The 20,097-nt window shown below is 38.9% G+C and overlaps 1 protein-coding gene across 1 annotated transcript; it reads right to left on the bottom strand.

Moving 5' to 3' along the window:
- Window positions 1-236: 236 nt before the first annotated feature.
- On the bottom strand, window positions 237-19,988 carry VPS36 (vacuolar protein sorting 36 homolog; the record flags this gene model as incomplete). Its single annotated transcript, XM_084261643.1, has 14 exons — window positions 237-2,344; window positions 2,427-2,503; window positions 4,966-5,050; window positions 5,525-5,589; window positions 6,160-6,225; window positions 7,167-7,301; window positions 7,711-7,788; window positions 7,898-7,930; window positions 11,198-11,284; window positions 12,496-12,585; window positions 13,861-13,975; window positions 15,266-15,336; window positions 18,703-18,771; window positions 19,893-19,988. The coding sequence occupies 14 exons, from the start codon at window positions 19,986-19,988 to the stop codon at window positions 2,251-2,253; spliced, it is 1,161 nt and encodes a 386-aa protein (XP_084117769.1). The 3' UTR covers window positions 237-2,250.
- Between the last annotated feature and the right edge of the window lie 109 nt (window positions 19,989-20,097).

The following is a 20,097-nucleotide window of genomic DNA, read 5'->3' as shown; positions in this document are numbered from 1 at the left end:
GCACTCCAATCACAGTTAATTCTGCCTTTTAATTTAAAAGCAAAACTGTCTTATACCCTTTCAGGTACAAAAGCAGAAGCGTGATGTGCTTTATAAACCTGCCCCATGGAACCACAAGATTTTGATGTGTGAAGTATTTTGAAGCTGCCCAAAACATTTAGGAAAAAGCCCCAACAAACCAACAGAACAGTCTATTTAAGAAAATCTTTTAATTTTTATTACTTTCTAGTAGTCATTCTCTCATGTGTATGTTTAAATTCAAAACCAGCTGTACAATCTACCATATAGATCTCTTCCTCATAGAAAAAAAAGAAGTCTAGGAAAAATCTTGAGAAAGAAAAGCTCGAGAAGGTACCATAATTCCACACAGGCTGTATTGTTATTGCTTAATTAAGATAATGAAATACTCAGGGTTGGACCAAGGGAGGCTGAGAGTTTACACTTGGCATTTCCTTTCTGGTTTGGCTCTTTCTGCAGAAGACATGCCACCTTGTGGGGACAGGTTCAAGCCCATAAACCGCTGGTCACCCCTGACTGAGGTCTGGGTTATCGGGCAGAAGAAACCGCTGTGACAAACCAGCTGCCTCCTCAGTCCCTCTTTAGATGTGCACTGCTTGGCACACCTCGCACGGGTCTCTTCTGTGGGCTGAGGGGAGGGTGAAGAAAAGCAGCAAGCCATAAGGCTCCTGAAGAGGTGATACTAGATGGGTAACGTAGTAAGAACAGTGCAGAACTGGTTCCTTCAGCTATGTCAAATACAACTGTTGTAGCACCTTTCATAAACAGATGAAGACTGCCCTAAGGAAAGCACTGCACAAACGTTTCTTTGTGACAAGGGTAAGAGAACACAATTCCTTGGATCTAAATGAGCATCTTATAAACCCAAAGTGTCATCACTGTAGGGATCTCTGCCCTGAACTGCTTATTGGCAGGCTCTTAACCCTTGTCTAAGCTATGGTAACACTGAAATAGTTTGGAAAATATTTTCAGGTTCTTAAAAGCCCCCTTTTTCCTTTTTTGCAATGTTGATTTGGCCATTAAAAACACAACAGCTACCTATGTTGTTCTTGCTCATACCTTGAATGTTGTTATGTAGTAAAACTGGTCACCTCAAAAATACCAAAAATTTAAGCGACCTGGATCATAACCAACCCCTTTCCATTATTACCATGACAACAGATCTTAAAGTAATGTAACAACTCCACTGGAGTTAGGAAAACCAAGACTATCAAATCCCATTCAGTGTGAACACAGGGCAAGGAATACCAAACAGTATGCTGCCTCCTGACTATTAAACACAGGGTGATAGTCTTCTTCCTCCCTTCAATACTGAAAGCATGTAATTTTCACATACAAGGTGTAAGCAAATGAACCCTCTCTCCAAAACAGATAATAGGCCGATGAAACAAACCAAACGATCTTTCATTAGAAGTACAAGATAAAAACCAAGCACAGCAGAGCTGAGTCTGGTAGAGCGGCAGGCAGCTACTACACTCGGCTACATAAAGAGAAGACAGAGAAAAGGCATCCAAAGTGCAACATAATGAGACAGGAAGGAAGATGGCAGGGAAAGAGAAGGGAGGAAGTCTGAGCTAACAATGCTTCTTGCTGAGGTACTCGAATAAGACATGACAAAATAAATACCATGTTCTCTAGATTCACACAAGTTAATCTCTCCTGCAGCCGGTTCTTTCTGTCTCAAAGTACAAGAACCCCAAGATCCTCTCTTAGAAAACTGTTGATCACTTCAGGGAGAAGGGGTCATTCTACACTGGTTTGCTCCTTATACCTCAGTAACACCAAAGTCGCTTTCCTTATCGCTACGGATACATCTGTCTGCTTTGTTGCTCCTGACATAAACAAGCTGAAATTGGAGTATGCAGTAACCTGTCTGCTGGGTGCCCACCCTTGTGGCAGACTACAGGGAGATTCTTTCCGCTTTTGCTTGTGTGGAATCTTCATCTGACTTCTCTTGAAAGGAGAAACTACAGAGCACATCAAATACAACTTGAAACGTGAGCTAGCTGGCTTGAGACAATTAAGATGCTTCTGACTTAGTGATTCCTATTTCCTTTCAGTTCCACGTAAGAGGATTCAGCACTTGAGATACCTGAGAACTGTGAAGCATTGCAATGTTCATCACTGTTGCAGTTGACTAACAAAATAAAAATTTTAAAGTCAGTTTTTGGAAGCATTCTGCCCTCTGCCCTCTTGTTCAACTCTTACACAACAATCTGTAGACAAACTGCATTAACTTTGTGTAAGAAATAAATTCGGGTAGAACCTCAAGCCTTCCACTGAATCATCTCTGCAAAGATGGCCCATCTTTTCAGCAAGAAGCAGCCTAGAGAAAAGCAGAAGAAGACACTGTATTACTTGGGGACACCATGATAATGACGGTGTTAAACACAGCAATTATTGCTTACCTTTCTTTGGCTAAGAGAACAGACATCCCCACCAGCTTAGCAAACTCATCAGCTGTGAGAGAACCCTTTTCAGACACCTGTCAAAAAAACCCACACACAAATAAACAAACTATGGCATCAAAAGAACAATGACGTTCTCTCAACCACTGACTGAATCAGCTCTGGACTTGTGAAGTGATAAACTGGTAGCAAATCCCCTGTGACAACAACTAGTTTGAATTTTAAAAAAGTACAAGTAATTTGAGTGTTTCCCCTTGAAAATGCCTTTTCTGTGTCCTGAGAAAATTGCCAAGTATAAAACCAGAACACAGTAAAGAGTTAAGTCTGTAAAAAAAAAAAAAAAAAAATCACATGGTACCCTTTCCTTCTGCGTTTTTTAAAAGATGCCTTGGGACAAAATGAGTGGAAAAATCAGAATAGCTCAGTCAGCAGTGTACTGTCACAATCAGTATTTACACAGCCCAACTACACTAAGTGATTCTGCAAACAGTGAGGCCTAAGTGAGGAAATTAAAGACCTGTTCAGTGCAGGTCATCAATTTAGAAATTTAAGTTATCTCAGATAAAAGTGGAGAATTTAATGGGGTTTAAAACATCCCCACTGCCTGCAGAAAAATGCCGACACCGTAGTACTCCACCCTACGTTACAGCATACTAGAGGGATCAGTAAAAGCCGTCACCACTGCATTCAGCTGACACTAAAGACAGGTTCAGTCTTGAGACTCAAAACTTTGGCCCCATTGTCCCAACCACACTAGTTAATACATGATAAAATGAAACTTTCTCACACAGGTTGGTCATGTGGATGTTTAAAATATTAGATATGAAGTCTAGACTTATTACTGGATTGATTTTCCCCAAATAAACATGTTTTATTACCCTACAAATTAATAATTCTTTCATTTTGCCATTGCTTCAGATTCCAGCAAACTTGTAAATCCAGATGCAGTTGCCATTTCCTGCTTCCCACATAACTGGGTGGGGAGCAGTCTGTTCTGTGTCCTTCTCGGTAGTAGTCTTTTTACAGAAACTCAAGATGAAATTCGTCTTAATTTCAGATTTTCTGAAGCTAAGTGATCAAATCTGAGGGATGGAAGTCAGCTATACAATGTAATGCACATGTAGGTGATTAATTATCCTTCCTCCTAAACCACTACTCTCTTGAACGGTGATTTTGTGTTCCTTTGACTTCCGTGTCCTTTCCTGTCTTCGCCAGCTATTCAAAACCCCCTCTCTCTCTCCTCTCTGAAACCCTGTGACTTCCTTTACCTTCTTCTCTGAAGTTTCACATTACTGTACATAATACATGAAGAAGAGGGTGCTTTTGGCCTCAAGTCTGATCTCATCTTCCCTTACCCTTACGGGCGAGCCTGCCTCATTCCAAGCCTCCCCTTGCATTTTTCTACGGAGTCAAAGTCTCACATTATGGAAGAAAAAGAAAGCGGCACTTCAGTAATAAATGTGCCATCTGTTGCAGTTGACCTCATTTGTTATCAAAAAAGATTTTTCCTTTTCTTGCAAGGAGATAAGCACTCTTACTGAAGGCAACAAAATAATCAGAAACCAAAAATAATCAGAAAAAAAGTCCTAAAAAGGACGAGGTGTTTTTTCTTGTAAATATAAGGAACTAACTGGAAAGGATTAGCATATTGAAAGATTTAAGCATTTTAGTTTTGATAATTTAGGGTTGAATCTTTCAGACAGCTATATACATTTCTCTTTTTTGATGAGAGAAAGCCATACAGTAACTATCATGCAAAAAGACCTGAAGAGTCTGCTTTATATCATAAGTGCAAAGGTGTCTGGTTTAGCTCTATTTTTTTCTTGACTGCCCAAGTCAAAGTCTTCTCCGGAGTTTAACTTTGGATACACTGAATCAGCCTTTACTCAACTTTGTGAACAAACAAAAAAATAAATCCCACCACAAAAGACACAGGAAAATGCATCATATAATGATGGGAAAGCAGGACTTTAGAGACCGGGGTAGTAAGACCATGAAGGCTTACCACACTGAGCAATTTATATTTTTTCCCCTGCTGAAGCTAGCTTAACTCTACATGCACTACTCTATGCCTGAGTGCTCTTCACAGTGGCAAACGCAGCACAAGATGTTACACAGAAAATGTGCTAGCTTATGAAATAAACCCAAACCAAACAACTGCCTATATCAACATTTAAAGCATTCACTGCCTTCAAGCACGTTGTGTACAGTGTCTGAAGTCCACTTCATGCTTAATACATGCCATGAGTTTCATCCTACACCACAAAAGATGTGGAGGAAGGTTGGAGGTTAACAAAGTCTGAAAAGATTTGGAAAAGCGATTTATCCCTTAAAGAGAACGCAATGACTAAGATTATTGCCTGCACAGTACTTTGAAGATGAAAAGTGCTATTTAAGTATTTCTGTGAGAAGATTTAGAAATGGACTATTTTGTATCTCAAAATCTCAAAAGGAAATCCTGTACCTTAGGTTTTTATACCTAATGTATTTAAGTTTCTCCAACATGGTCAGAACACTGAAGGAAATGAAGTACACTTACTGTCTCTAAAGCAGAAGCTACCATTTCCTCTTCGTTATGAGACTGGAGTTCAATCACCATCACACCACTGTCAAATATCCGAAGCCTAAAACCAAGAGACTCAAAGTAACTAAAAACCCTATGCACATCACTTACAGTCACGTTTTTGATGCATCCACACCTATAACCACATAACAAAAGGGGAAAAAAACCCAAACAACCAATCCCAAAGTTCTGAGCTCTGTAAAATGAACTGAGCCTTAAAAGCATCTTCAGAATTTGAAGAGAATGAAAAGGGAGGGCATATGTTTGAGCTTGGTTAAACACTACTCACAGTCTGAAAAAAAAATTTCTATTTGAAGTGAAAAGGATATTGTCTTCCCAGGAAAGTGAACCATGGTTAAATATTCATCTTTTAATGTGGAGTGGATGCTGGTGCCTGCAGCAGCATCCTTCAAGCAAAGGATGACTTTGCTTAAGGAAAAAAAAAAACCAATCTACTGCAGGTATTAAGTCATCCAAGCAGGACAGTCTGGCTGGTGACTGCCCTGTTTTATAAATCCATCTGTAAAGCTCTTACCTTAGTGGTAATTTCAGTGACTCCAGCATCTTACAAGCATTTACTAAATCTTCTGGTGACAGCAACTATTAAAATAATAAAACATATTTATTTGCAGCTTCCATTTCAAGTATACAGCACAACATCAAAACAAACAGTTATAATAACTACAGCTGTAAAATACACCAGGCTACATAACATTGTTAATTTTCTTCCTCTCTATTGTCCAGTCTGTTTTCTTGGCTTCTATGCCCCTTTCTGTTCCCTTGCTATGTGTTCTATAATAATCATTCTTGCCCTATTTACAGAAAGAATTGACGTATTTTGTAAAAAACCAGAAAACAAATCCCGAACTAACATTCACCATTCTTTAGTGTTCTCTGTACTTGCAGTTTTCTTTCCAGATAAGGAGAGGTTTTCCCTTTTATATGGTATTATAAAAAGCACGTATTATTCACAACTTGTACAGGATGCATAAACATTACAAGAAAGGAGAAGAAAGGAAAAAAAGGTAAAAATTCCTAATTTTAACAAAGGGCTCATCAGTTGATGCTATTAGACAGGTAGAGTGAGCAACTGGCAGGGAACATTTTAATGCTGTTTCTTTAATTACCTTATAAAACTTTGTAAGTCATTTATTAGAAAAGAATCCTCACCTCTAATCCTCGTGCACGATTTACCAGACAGTACACTTCTGTGAGTGACATGATCCCTCCCCGCTCCTGTGTTAAGCACAAGACTGGTAAGAGAAATGGCATTAATCTAATAAACACAGTATGACTAATTAAACATGTAAAACAGAGGAGCTAAATCATGGGCTTCAATGAAAAAAACTACCCAGGCAATACCGTGTATGTGAGTGCTAAGTTGTTAGGTTATATCTTTCTCTAATAATTATAAAATGCAAGCCTCTGATACTACATCCAAAGACTGTGAAACACTTGGATTTTAAAGCAGAATAAATCACAGGAACAAGGAAGATAAATATATTAATCCTATCAATCAATTTACCACTTTTACTTTTCAGACACCCTCAGTTTTCCATTCTGATCATACTAGGTAGCACACAGCTTTCAGAAAAATACTGTAATGTAATATATGCCTTTTGCTAGACACATGGCCTTCTAAGTTTCACCCTGAAACCTAACTTTTTGTTGAGAATCCTCACTTCTCTAACAGGTTCAGATAAATAAAAAGATGAGCTGTTACTAAGGATGGGGGTATGAGTATGAATCTATATAACAACTCCATGCTATATTTGCAAAATATGCCATTTTTAAGCAGTTTAAAGACTGACTGCTTTTATTTTCAATATTTTCAAAGCCAGCATTGTTTCAGTCTTTCTTTAAAAAAGCAATACTCTGTGGTAAAGGGCATATATAGGACTGTTCAAACAGAAGAAAGACTGCTAATGTGATTTTCTAAATATCACTGAGAATTCACAACTCAGAAGCTGAGACACCATTACTCTAAAGAAAAATTCTTACACACATTTAAAATTTCCTATTCAGAAAGAGCATGTATATTCCTTCTGTAACTGCTTAATAAGAGGCTGTACTGCTGAATCTGAGACTTTCAAAAGAAAAGGACTTTCACAGTCCTACAGCCAAGGCACAGTTAGAGCAACACAGGGAAGATGCTGGTGCAAGATGAAGTACTTTACCTCCAAGGGTGTCTGCAGTATCCCAGCTAGCTGCTTCGCCAGTTGCATGTGGTAATGTGTTCCAGATCCGTATGTTTCCCTAGTAACTGGATTAGCTATACCCATACTCAGGAGATAGGACTTGAACCTAATAGTCTAAGATAAAGAAGTAAGTTTAAAAGCACATCAGTTACTGAAGATTCTGGTTTTTTAAGTGTCCTTGATTTTATTACAACAAGGCAGTTTGGGCAAATAAATGCATTCAGTTTGCTGCCAATAAAGTCAGTTACTAGCAAAGAGAAGCCAAGGCTCAATACAATTTGTTTTTGAGCTCTGCTGGTCAAAACCCCAAAAATTTACTCAAAGGCATTAAAACTTTGCTTTTAAGAAGGGGCAAAAAGGAAAGCTAACACCAAATAAGTAACTTTCCTTTACCTTCTGTAGAAATACAACACAAAAAACCCAACCATGTAGTGTTTTTTATTAACATTACATGTATTAATTGAACAGCTTTTTGCATTGCACAGCAACGTTTCTGTTGACTTTAAAAACAAAATTAATTTACCTCATCCTCAGTGATGTCACCTTGTTTTTCTTTAATCTTATTAGCTATTGACTTGGATAACTCCACCATTTCCTTAGCCTATCAAGAAAGCCACATAGGTAAGTCAACTTTCAGCTTAACAGAGAAAACATGCTCAAAACTGAGAAAACAGGCATAAGTCTACCTGGATAAATGACACATGTCATACCTTCTCCATTAGTTTGCTAAGGTCCTCAAAAGCCTGAAATAAAGAGCAGATATTGCAGATCAGTATAATTACAGGGTTCAGCTTCATAGATATAGTGGGCTGCCTTTGTCCATCCATCCAGACTACTGGTGAGAGCTGCTTATCCCATTAGATTGGTGTGTTATAACGTGAGCTCTTCTATATAATTGGTCGATATATCTGGTGTATGTCAGGTTTTAATTGTGCAATCCATAAACAACAAAGAATGAAGAAATGAATCAAAGAACTGCAGGCTTTTCTAGTATGTGAACACTAGTTCAGTACTTCTGAAATCCATATGGTAGGAAGGAACAATAAGATCCTGAAGCCCAGAAAACATTAAACTGTCCAAGTTTGTTATGGTCTCCAAAAAGCTGGGAGAAGGTTTCTTGTTGGAAATGGTAGGTTTTCTTCCAACAGTTACCCCTCACTCAAAGAGATCTATTGTTTCTGGCCAGCAGCAAGCCAGCTGAAAAGCTACAGGTGTATTCTGCCTGGCAAGATGAGTTTTACTTTCACCAGTAGATGTTAATTTGCTAGTAAAAAATAGTCATTTCAAAAAGCAAGAAAGAGGGTATGTGCTTTCATATGTATCTGTAACTTCAGAGAAAAAAACCTCTGAAAATGTGAGGGAACATCTCTTCATTTAAGTATCATACATAGGGACAGTGGTGGTACCATAATAAACAAAAAACAGTTTAAAAAAGAAAACAAGGTTCATGAGACAAACGATCAGATTTAAATAAATTAAGATAAAAACTAGATTAAAAGCATCCTCTGAAAACTCTATTGTTGTTGGACCTAAAACCCAAAACACCGGCTAGAAAAAGGGAAAAAAAGTATTTGTGCCAAACATTTTTTCTAGTCTTTTCTAGACTTTTTATTTTGTCTCCACAAAAAAACATGAAATAAACTGGGCATCCACCATAGAACCACAATTATATCAAATCTACTAAGCTCAGTAAACTGCTACAGCCTCAAATACAACAATCCTACAACAACCAAAAAAAGGGTATTTTTACACTAAAATAAAACATATTTTAAAAAATGCTTAAGGTTTAATGAAATTCAGAAGTTTTAGTAATGCTAGCCAGCTAGCATTAAAAAATTAATGTTAAAAATATACAAGTGTTTGCAACTGTATTAATGGAACTACATTGTAAAGCAACTCTCAGGATCACACTCTCAGCCTCCTTACCCGCTTCTCTCAAACACACAACACTGTGCCTGAGCAGCCAACCTTCTCAAACAACCTTTTTTGAACAGGTGATGTGAGCAAAATTCCTGAACCTTTTCAGTGAAAACTTGCCTAACACCAGCAGACAATTCTTCTAGTCACAAGAGGGTTTGTTTAGTTAGAGTATATCAAGTGACCAGAGATACATCTTGCCTACAGCTTCTAGTCATTGCTTCTATGTGATTCTCAGCTTACTCTGACTAACACTCAACTACAAAAACACATTTTAGCAGAATTTGTGCAGGAAGACCCAATTGTTCCCATCTACATTTAGGTACTTTATTTCAAAGTTTATTGGTCTGAGATTCAACACACAAAGAAGAGAAGGATGCCTCTAGGAAGAGAGAGCATTTGCTTTTCATCTGAATCTCTCCTAATGGTGCCAGTATTTCTCCTCTGACTGGAAAAGTCTAATCTCTTTTACACTTGGTACCTAAGTTAGGTATCCAAAAGTACATGGACCAAAACTTGGTTCCAAGGGGAGAAAAGAAAACACACCACCATATAAAAATAATCTACCACTATCAGAACAAAAGCTTCTCTTTGGAATATTTCTTCTTACTTCCTAATCTCCAAATTCAAAAATTTACAATAGATTTCCCAATCTCTAGCATAAATCAAAGCCCTTCTTCTGTACTTGTATATGATATCAACAAAAACTTTTCTAACAAGGCCTTTTACAGCTTATTACTAATCTCAATAACCTGCATGAAAACATCATTCATCAAAAAAACCCTTGATTTAGCTACATAAACAGCATGCTGTGTCTGACTCCTCCTCTGCCTGACTCACAGAGGGCAGGCCTGGAAACAAAGGGGAATGTGCACACACCTAACAGGAACTTCCTCAGATAAACAAAGGCTAAAGAACTGGATTCTTATCAGCAGGGAACAGCAGATGCAGGAAGCCTTTTCCTGGAAGCCAGGGCACCATTTTTTAAATTAAGTCATTTATAACATTTAAAGCTGGAGGAAGGCAGGATTTTACAAGTCATGGTTTTCCTCTGTTCATACAACACATATAAATGGATTTCTTTCACTCTCTCACAAAACTACTAAAGGAAAAAATAACCAGACAATACCTTTTGAACTATATACACATGCATGTAGCCACAATACCTTTTGAACTACGCACACAACTTCATTCATTACGTTCCTCACAAGCAGAAAGCAAAAAGTTTCATGCTGCCAGTAGGTGAAACTGCCTGTGGCCTCCAGAGGAACGGTAATTTTCTTGTACATACCAGAGCAGTGAATGCCTTTTTTGCTGTGGCACACTGAATCCCACAAAGCTCTGCCACAAGACCAAATCTCTTGCATATACATTATGAGTACTCTTCTGGTAATCTCCATTACCAAAACAGAACCAGACTATTTTTGAGGATAATGCTCCCAGGTATATAGCAATAACTGCCTCTGTATTGGTATCTGTCATTCACCTGCTGGGCTGTTTCTGGAGAAAAGGACAGTCTCCATCTAGCCCAGGTTCCTGCAAAGATACTTGTAACATCTTGCTGATGCCTGGACTGCAGAACATTTTACTATACGCCTAAAAAACTGACTATTTGTAAGATGAAAACCTAACTTCACCACAGTTATGTGCAGACACTAGGATCAGTGTATTCTTAATATATAAAAAATTTTCAATTAATATAAAAATTAGCTGTAAAAAAAAAAAAGGAAGAGCCCCCCCCAAGACTCGTAATAGTTGCTTTCTGCAGATGCCTTTGTGTTCTGTTTCCTGGTGTTAAGTCACTGAATTCAGATTTCAAATTCTACCAAGATTAATTTTATAAATACATTTTATAAATACACACTGTTAGTTGCAAAGAAAAGTATTCTTGAAAGGAACTGTTTAAATTATGTACCTTTACATATATTGAAAAGACAGTTAAACAAAGTAATTAACTGCAAATTATACACTCCTTATCAAAACAGACTTCTCAGCAGAAACAATGAATAGTCTCAGATGCTCCTAAAAGAAAGTGTGAATGAATGTAAATAGCTCAGACAGGTGCTTGGCCCTGAAACTTCAGTAATATTTACCTCGGAAATGTTTTTGTCAGTCTCTTTTCTTTTTTCCTCCAATTTCCTTTCGATCCCTACAATTCCTACAGCCCTTATTCTTCCTGCCTGCAAAAGAAAATAATGAAAGGAATCAAAATAGGAAATGCTAAGTTTTCTCATCTGCCTCTCTGTGCAAAAAAACTTACATTAAAAGACAGGAAATGTTCCTCCAAAGAACTGATACCATACATACAGTATTTCATATATTGCTTCAAAATATTTTTTTAAACCAGTGTCAAAAAATAAAAGAAGTGTAAGGCACACATGAATTTATTGTAGTAGACTGATAATAAGCTTATTGTATTGAAGCTGTAACTATGAAGATGCTCGATAACTTGATCCATACTGAGCATTCCAGCTCACCCCAATTAAAGCCTCCCAAGCCCACATGAACATCGTGGAAATGTGTAAGTGTTTTAGAAAGACTGGTACCTAAGTGCTTAGCACCTCTGTCAATGATTTGCTGGGAGTCAAGAGTAAGAACAGAGGTAAGGCATTTTCATTAAGTGGTTCCTGATGCAGAGTACAGGCTTCCCCATTAGTCCATCAAACGCAACTATGTTTATAGGTACTACATTTACAAAGGACGACACACATGATTTGACATGGAACAAGGTTTAAATGACCCTATTTAATACACAGTGCTACATGTTCAACATATTCACAGGGAGAAACATCCACATGTTTCTCAGGGTTTATAACCTAGAATTATGCAGACAGATGAAGGAAATCTAACATAGGACAAAGAGATTCTCTGTAACAACTGTCCATTTAGAACATACATTTAAATAAACATACAAGTTCCAAGCAGTTGCAAGTTACATGATATATACTTGACTTCCAGGCACAAAAAACCCCTGAACAGAAATCACTATTAAGACCCAAAATCCTGCTGTATCTCTCATGCTGAGTAAAATTAGATAGAAATATTTATCTACACATATAAATATGTGTATAATTATATATGTGAGTGTGTGTTGTCTGACTCCATAAAAAAATGGTGCTCATTATCAACTATTGAAGCCTAAACAAACTCAAAGAAGTGGAGCCACAGGGTTCTCTATTAGGTGAAAACTACAAAGGAGAAACTAATTTGTGCCAGGGAAGAAACAGGCCAAGTAAAGCTGAATTCCTACACATGCCCACAGGATTGGCTAGACAGGCATGCCATGTGGGGGCAGCAAGAAAAGGGACAAGAGATAACTTAGGGATTCTGTCCTTAAGCTAACCAAAGTGACATGGGACATACAGAAGGATGTAAGAAGCTCTGCACATACCCGTGGATCCTTGTTAACTTGAATGGCCTGACCAGTAGGCATGTTCTCCCATCTCCTTTGTTGGATTTCTTCTGATAACCGTCTATAGAACTGCAAACATTAAAGAGTGACAACAGATGTTTCATGAACTGTGCAGAGTACCTCTGGGTATTTTTAGCATCTTGATGGTAGATGAAACAAACTTCACTGTAAGAAAAGCATGGTAACACATCCACAGTACAACATTCATTATCTGGACTCTTAATGTCCAATCTTCAAGAACATGTGCATTAGAGGAGGAGCCATGTAGTTACTAGTTCAACTTGCCTGAGTACTTCAGTGGTTTTTTTTCAGATGTTCAGAATGTTCCAACACATGCTAAAGTTAAAAATGTCAAGGTTTGCTCAAAGTCATGCTCTTAAAAGGAAGGAAAATATATCAGTAGTCATTGGATTGATGAAAAGACAATCACATAGATCAATTACATGATTTGTTTATTGCTAATAATGGAACATTCCATTAGTTAAGTAGTTATCACTGACCAGAAAGAAAACTTATCCCATTCTTATGGTTGTTCAAAGTCCACAGGAGAGCATTCTGAAGTCATAAAGAAAAGATCTGGAGTGTAACGGATACGTTGTTTAACCAGTAAGAATAGTAATTTTGATTCTCAGACACAAGCATTAAAATAAATAAGGTTACAATTACCTATTCAGTTATAACTAGGCACTGTTTTCAGTGAACAGGTAGAGCTTTTTTCATTTTTCAGTTAAAGTTTGCAGTGTCTTCACGTGAGGATCTTATACTGCAATATTTCTTCACAGAATGCAAATTGTGTTTTAGGATAAGCCTTATTCTAAAAAAACATGGTGTGTTTTTAGAATGTGCAAAGCCTTTGAGATTTGGTGTAGGTACTAAAAATATCTGTAAAGCATAAAATGCAACAAACCTCTGGGACAAAAAAAACCATTCAGCAATAAAATTAGAGAGATTATTAGGATTCAGTTGCTTGATTCCTGTTCAATCTTTGTTAGCTACAAAGAACCATTTTTCACCCTGTTAAACATATAACAGGTTTCAGAGATGTCATCTTGGAAAGTCCTGTGTTCAATTTAAAAGATTACAAAAAGGAAGTATAAGATTATATTAAAACTATTAAAATAAAGACAAAGCCTCCTGACATTTTTGGAACTCTATTTGCCTTCCTTAACCTAAGTATAGAGCCCTGAAGGCTCACAGTGTTTTGTCTTCAAAAAGGATGTATCAGAAAAGCTCCACCTCAAAAGTAAACATGGAAAGATCATGGAAAACTATCACTACATCAACAAGAGAGGAACGGCATGTCCAAAGATCTGATATGCTGGGCTTGCATGGTATGAAACTTACCTCAATCTGCCCATGTTCTTTGAAAGAAAGTTTGATGTAGGAGTATTTGCTGCTTTGGAATGGACCAGGCTCTTTGTTTGAAGAAGCAGGATGAAGATGAACTACTATTTTGGCACTAAGAAAAAGTTAAGGAAAGAGAAGAGGTAACTTTCTGTAATACCTAAAAAAAATTGTTACTAAAAATCAAAGTTAACCATTTAATCAAAACCTGCATTAACTTCAGCTCATGTAAGAGCTATAGTACATAAAATGATGCTTTACTTCTTACATCATTTAAGTATTTTGACTCAATATTATAGATGATCTTGCATAAAAACTACCATAACCTCTAAAACAGCAACACCTCACAAATTTGAAATGTACTCACCATAAATTCTTAAAAAATGAACAAAATCTAACATTTCAAGCAATAATTTCTAAAAGTTTTTTTTAATTGAGATATAAACTAGTTGTCAAGTAGTCACCTGATTTGGCTTTTGACTTGCAATAACCACTGCCAAAATACACTATCTCTGTTACAGGAAACCAAAAGGCCTCAATATTATGTTTAATCTATTCCACTTGTGTATTGTCACTCATGAACACTGTAGGTGAATTTGTCCAAAACCAACATTCAAAGGTAAGATACATGGAAATAACTGTCTAGAATGACACCTACCACCAAAACAAGCCTTGAGATAATGTTATTTTAGGAACATGAAAGACTGCTGTCACGGTGTGACCACAGGTCTGTCATTCCTGTTTCAGTTTACTGATACTTTTTCCATAGGTCTTCATTTATATGACTTCTTCAGCATTAGTGAATTACCAGATTTCTTCTGGATACCCCTGGCATATTACCTTACCCATCTGACTTTCAGCTGCAAACAGATGTCAACTATATGTATTTCTCCAGTTAATTTTCCCCCCTCTTTTTCCTGTGAAACCTCTTCATACACATACCATACCGAATTAGTTATTCAAGTGAGTGGAAACATTTGAGTTCCCTCTAACCATCATTAGCATTTGCATGCTCCAAATCAATCATATGGTCAATTAAAGTTATATAATAGGGGATCTGGCAGAGTTTCTATCCCAAATCAGTTCTGTGGCATGAAAGACTAAAATTAGCTTTCAAATTTAGATCCAGCAAAATCACTGTTATCATTTATGACTAATCAAATGAGAACAGCAAGCTAGAATATGTACTTGTCTCATGATTGCAAGACAGTTATTTAACAAATCACATCAATCCCTGCTTTCTCATGACTCTTCCACATTTGACCTGAAGTGAGGAAAGCAGGTCCTTGTGGCTGTCACTCTGGAAACTTGGCTTGCTAATGGAAGCTACCATGAATTAATACATAATCTTGGGTACCTATGGGGCAAACGACCCATCTGAAAAAGATAATGACCACCAGCATACCTTTTTCCTATCCCAGCTGCTTGCTCTTCAATAAAGACGACCTGAGACAGAGGTACAGCAATGCAGCACTCCTGGAATAATCAATGCAAACACAAGTGAAATTACAGCCACATCCTCACTATTCACTCTTTAAAGCCAAGCGTTCTACAGGTGCTGCCTGAGGCACTCCCAGTGGAACACGATGGCAACAACAGAAACAATCTATTAAAGAGAAATGTAAGTAGAAAACGAAACAAAGTTGAAACTGAGTTCTAGATAATAAAAAAAAACAAGTGTCAATGTGTCAACTTTAGACACCTCAGGCTAGTGTCACAGGAGGACTGGGGAATTTAACAAATCTTTAGTATCTAAGTTTAAAATTTAAACACTAAAATTTGCACACTACTGTAGCACATCCCTGTAGGTACACAATGCTCACAGGATCTTAGCATTTTCGTACTGATGTTACTTTGGGAGCTAAACCAATATCCTAAAGCACCAGCCTACGTGTTGAATGTCTGCAAAACTAGACTGAGAGGAATAGGAATTTCTCCATCTATCCTACATCTAAGGACTCAATCCAGCAGTTGATGCATCTCGACACACATTTTTTAGACTGTGCTTTAGACAAAACAAAGCAGAGCAATAAACAAGACTGCATCCATCTGTGGGAGATTAATCAGGCTAAACTTTTCCTATTTGCATTTGAGAGAGAAATTGCTCAAGGGAGAAATTCGAGGCATCTAAGGTGCCTGGCCTTGTTTTGGTGAGTGTCCTTTGGTGAATGTTGGTCTACTGCACAGTGATTGACAGTCACCCAGAACACAGGAAACATGGGTTACATTCCCTCTTTGGACCTCTCTTATATCTGCCAAGAGGGCGTGCCTAACACCACCTTACAATGAACACTGTTACCGGGCTTTCTCCATCCCCACCACCAAAATTGTTCCACTTGGCATAAAATGATTAAATACTCATTAAATTGAAGATTAGGGAGGTACACATGCAGGAACTCTGACTAATGAGTAAATCCCTCATTGGGAAAAATCATGGTCTGTTCTTCCTGTTCTAAAAGCTCTTCATACAACCTAGATTATTCTGTGGCTTCAGATTCTGCAGCTGTTACATAGGACAGGTTACTGTTTGTGAAATGCCCACTTAGTGCTGGACACTTTAAATACAGGCAAAATGGTACTTCTGTAAAAAAAAAAATGATAAAAAATACTGAAAATGACAAAAGAGTCCAACTATAAATTGCAGGTACACTGCCAAAATGATTGATTCATTTCGTTCAGAGTTAGAAAGTTATGAGGTTACTGTAAGCACCAGGGCTTAGAATCACTCCTTCGTGGTGAAAGAAGCAAGAGGAAGGGGTACAAAAAGACAGATGTGAATTTATTGGATAATTTCTAATATCTCATGCTCACATTATGGCTGATTCTGATTTTAGGATTTGAAAGGTTGTACAAATCTAGCTATGCAATAACTTAAGAGAAGGATGTTTTCCCTTTTGTAAATCACTGTGCTTTCTATACTGTTTGACTGCAGTTTACAGCTGTTTGTGTAAAAAGGTTTGGTATGTTAAACTAGTGACAAGTACCCAATACATAGGGAGTCTCTACAAGTGCATTCCAGGCAAGCTGGCTAACGGTTCCAAGGCTGTTGTTATATTGCAGCTGAGCTTAGCCAGCAAGTCATCCTGAAAATACAAGGGCGCTGTGCTCCCCAAGTCTCAGTCCTAAAGGCTTGACAAAGAATCAGTTCTAGTTACTACACTAAGAAAGTTATTTATATTTATATCCCCCGATCAGAACTGGATGATATTTGCCAATCTCCTGGCCATATGTTTCTGCCCCTTCTCTTAATCAAGCCTGGAGCCTGCCAGAATCGTTGCTGAGTTACTTTAGTAAAACTTTTTTTCTCATTCTCCAAGGTTTTTCTTTGCTGATTTAACAAATTCAGTGATCTTTGGAAAGCAAAAGAAACCACGTGGCCTAGGAGCAGGGGGACAAGTTGAGGAAAAGAGACAAATGTAATCCTTTTGTTGGGAAGGAGAGAATAGGGGTATGGGAAGTTGTGAGACTTGCTGAAGACATAATGCTTAACGTCAGTCCAAGCAAGCAAAAAGTCCAAGCAGGAAGCTTAAAGGCAGTGCATGTTGCAATATGTGCCCACCTCTCAAAACAAGATGCTGATGAAGAAGTATGAAATGATTAACACAGACACTTCAGTCCAGTTAAATTATTTCAGGCTGATTGTGACCAAAAAAATGTTAATTTATACAGAATAGCTCTTGACCTAGACAATCAACCTGACTTCTTCAACAGTAACCCCATCCTGGGGACCAGCTCCCAAAACAACTTGAAATTTGATACTAAAAATAGTTCTGCTGTTTCTGAAAAAAATTCCTAAAGAAAAAATATATTGGTTTGCCAAATTACAAACATTCTTGGTGGCCATACCTTCAGAAAGCTCTTAGTAACTCCCTGCTTTGGAGCAAGGGTGTGATAGTGAATAGTCTTTGGGTGCAATAGGTGCTTCAGCTATCCTTGTGCAGAACGAGTCCAGTGGGATATAACAGGCCTTTGAAAAGTTGGCATCTGCACGTGCTTTTGGAAAACTTTGGCTTCCAGGGCTAAATTTCTAAAAGATTGTGTCCAAAATAAGATAATCCACCCTGGTTCTGAGGAGGACTCCTCCTTCAACTGCAGCAAGAAAGTGGTGCCTGTTGTCACAGTCTATGCTTAGAGCTTTGTGTTTGTCTTCTTTCTCACCCCCTTCTCGTGTGCAATCTCAGGCTGTGGCCTGATGACACAAAGCATCCAGCAGCAGCATTACTTACACAGGAGTTCTGACACTGCCACTTAACCTCCAGCTCAGTTCTCCACAGCAGTACAGACAAATGTTCTGGCTATAGAAGGGATGGTTCAGCACAGGAATGGGCAGTTGGGATGGTAAGACAAAACCATACGGCCACCAAACACAACCTATTATCAAATCATGGTCTGGGACTATACTGTGGGAGAAGACAGGGCAACTTGGACTTGAAAACAGTAAGCAAGAGAAGGTCTTGGTAGACAAGGAGCATGGGAGAGGAGTTCACACTGTAATTTGTCTGACACATTCCACTTCAGCCTCAAAACTTGTGGTTTTTAGTGCACAAACCAGACTCTTCTCCTGTATTCTTGTGCCACTGAAAAGCAATGTTTATATGACTCATTCCCATCCCTCCTCATCTTCACACAAGTATTTTATTAAAGTAGAATTGGATGAAAGAACATTCCTGTCTGTAATTTTCTTTATACTGTGAGCCCCAAAAATGGATTATACTTATAAAACACAACACACATAAAAGAAAGAAAAATCTCCTTCTGTGTGCCATCTTTTTGTGTCAAGCTACCTATTGCTTATTATGGAATTTGTAAGTGAATGGTGTAAGAGACAAAAGCAGGACTTACATGGTTCTTCTGATCCCTCCAGATTAGTCTGTGTGTACTAAGCAGTAACACTCCACTATCAAATTTCACCTAGACAGGAAAAATAAAACAGATCAACAAAAAAATTTAACCAGTAAGTTGCATAAATACTGATCTTGGGAACATTACACATTACCACAATCAGATTCAACAAATCAATATTTTGAGAACCCCCTTTTTTTTCAGAAAACACAATAAATAAAGTTTTGGAAACAACAGAGAAAATGAGTACAAAAGATTAGATGGATATATAAAACTTCCTTTTTCAACTGTATAAACTTTCCCCCAGGAAATCCTGAAGGATCCTCCCACCATGTGCTGTACAAGATACACAAACATTCATAAATATCATATTTTAAACAAGGCTATTTGCTTTGGAATGCCGTTTGCTGACAACAAAAGTTAAAGTTATTCAAAGAAGCAAAGAAATCCATTGATCCATCTTACTGTTAAAAAGTTTTGTATTGATTTGGCAGCAGTCAGTATGTGGAAAATCTGTGTTAGCAAATTGCTTCCTACTTGTGAAACTTGAGGCAGGTTTTCACAGCTTTTTTATGAGTGTAGCATGTTAAAAACAGAGATGGAGAGTTACTCCAGCAGTGAAGGAAAGCAGTGAGTAGGCCCAAATATGATCAGAAGTCAAGACAGCACCGTTAGGGACCCGAGCAAGAGGGCATTGTACAGCTCCCAGGGTGACTCCAGTGTGTACTGTATGGCGTGCCCTGTACCCGACACCAAACGAGGTCAGCTGGCTGTGTGGAGAAGGCGGGGGAAGTGCTCAGTCCTGGACAGGAAGACGGTGACAGCCCCGGCAGCGCACATCAAGCTTCACGACAGAGACACCAGCTACACAGGCCCCACAGGGCTGCCAGCTCTCCCCCCGTGTGGCACACACCGCCCAGGGCCCTTCTCGGTCCCGCATCGTATCCCTTCCCCAACGATCTCCTGAAAGAGCCAAACCCCGCCAGACTCTGGAGCACAACGTACCCGTCCTCCCGCGCCTCCGATGGGTGCTCCGCCTGCAGACCGGGCCCCTTCGCACCCTCCCCTCTCCCCTCCGCCCGGTACCACCCATAGCCAGGTCCTGCCGCACGGGGCCCTTTCCCCTTCCCTCCCTCCCGCCGGCTCCCCCCGCCGCGCCACCAGGCCCCAGGCAGGGCCGCTCCCATCACCTTCTCCTCCCCGTCGTAGAGACGCACGCCGCGCTGCTGGACCACCAGCGTCTCCCCCAGCTCCAACAACCCGCTGGTCCACGCGAACCTGTCCATGGCCGGCGCGCAGCCCTTTCCCCTCCCGCGCCGCCGCCGCCGGCTGAACAGGCCGCAGCCGCCGCTCCCCACACGCAGCCGCCGGCAGAGCAGGTCCCATCCACGGCCG

This window comes from Gallinula chloropus (assembly GCF_964237585.1).
Source record: "Gallinula chloropus genome assembly, chromosome: 1".
NCBI classification, from domain to species: Eukaryota; Metazoa; Chordata; class Aves; order Gruiformes; family Rallidae; genus Gallinula; species Gallinula chloropus.
This window is presented reverse-complemented; position numbering and strand designations above follow the sequence as displayed.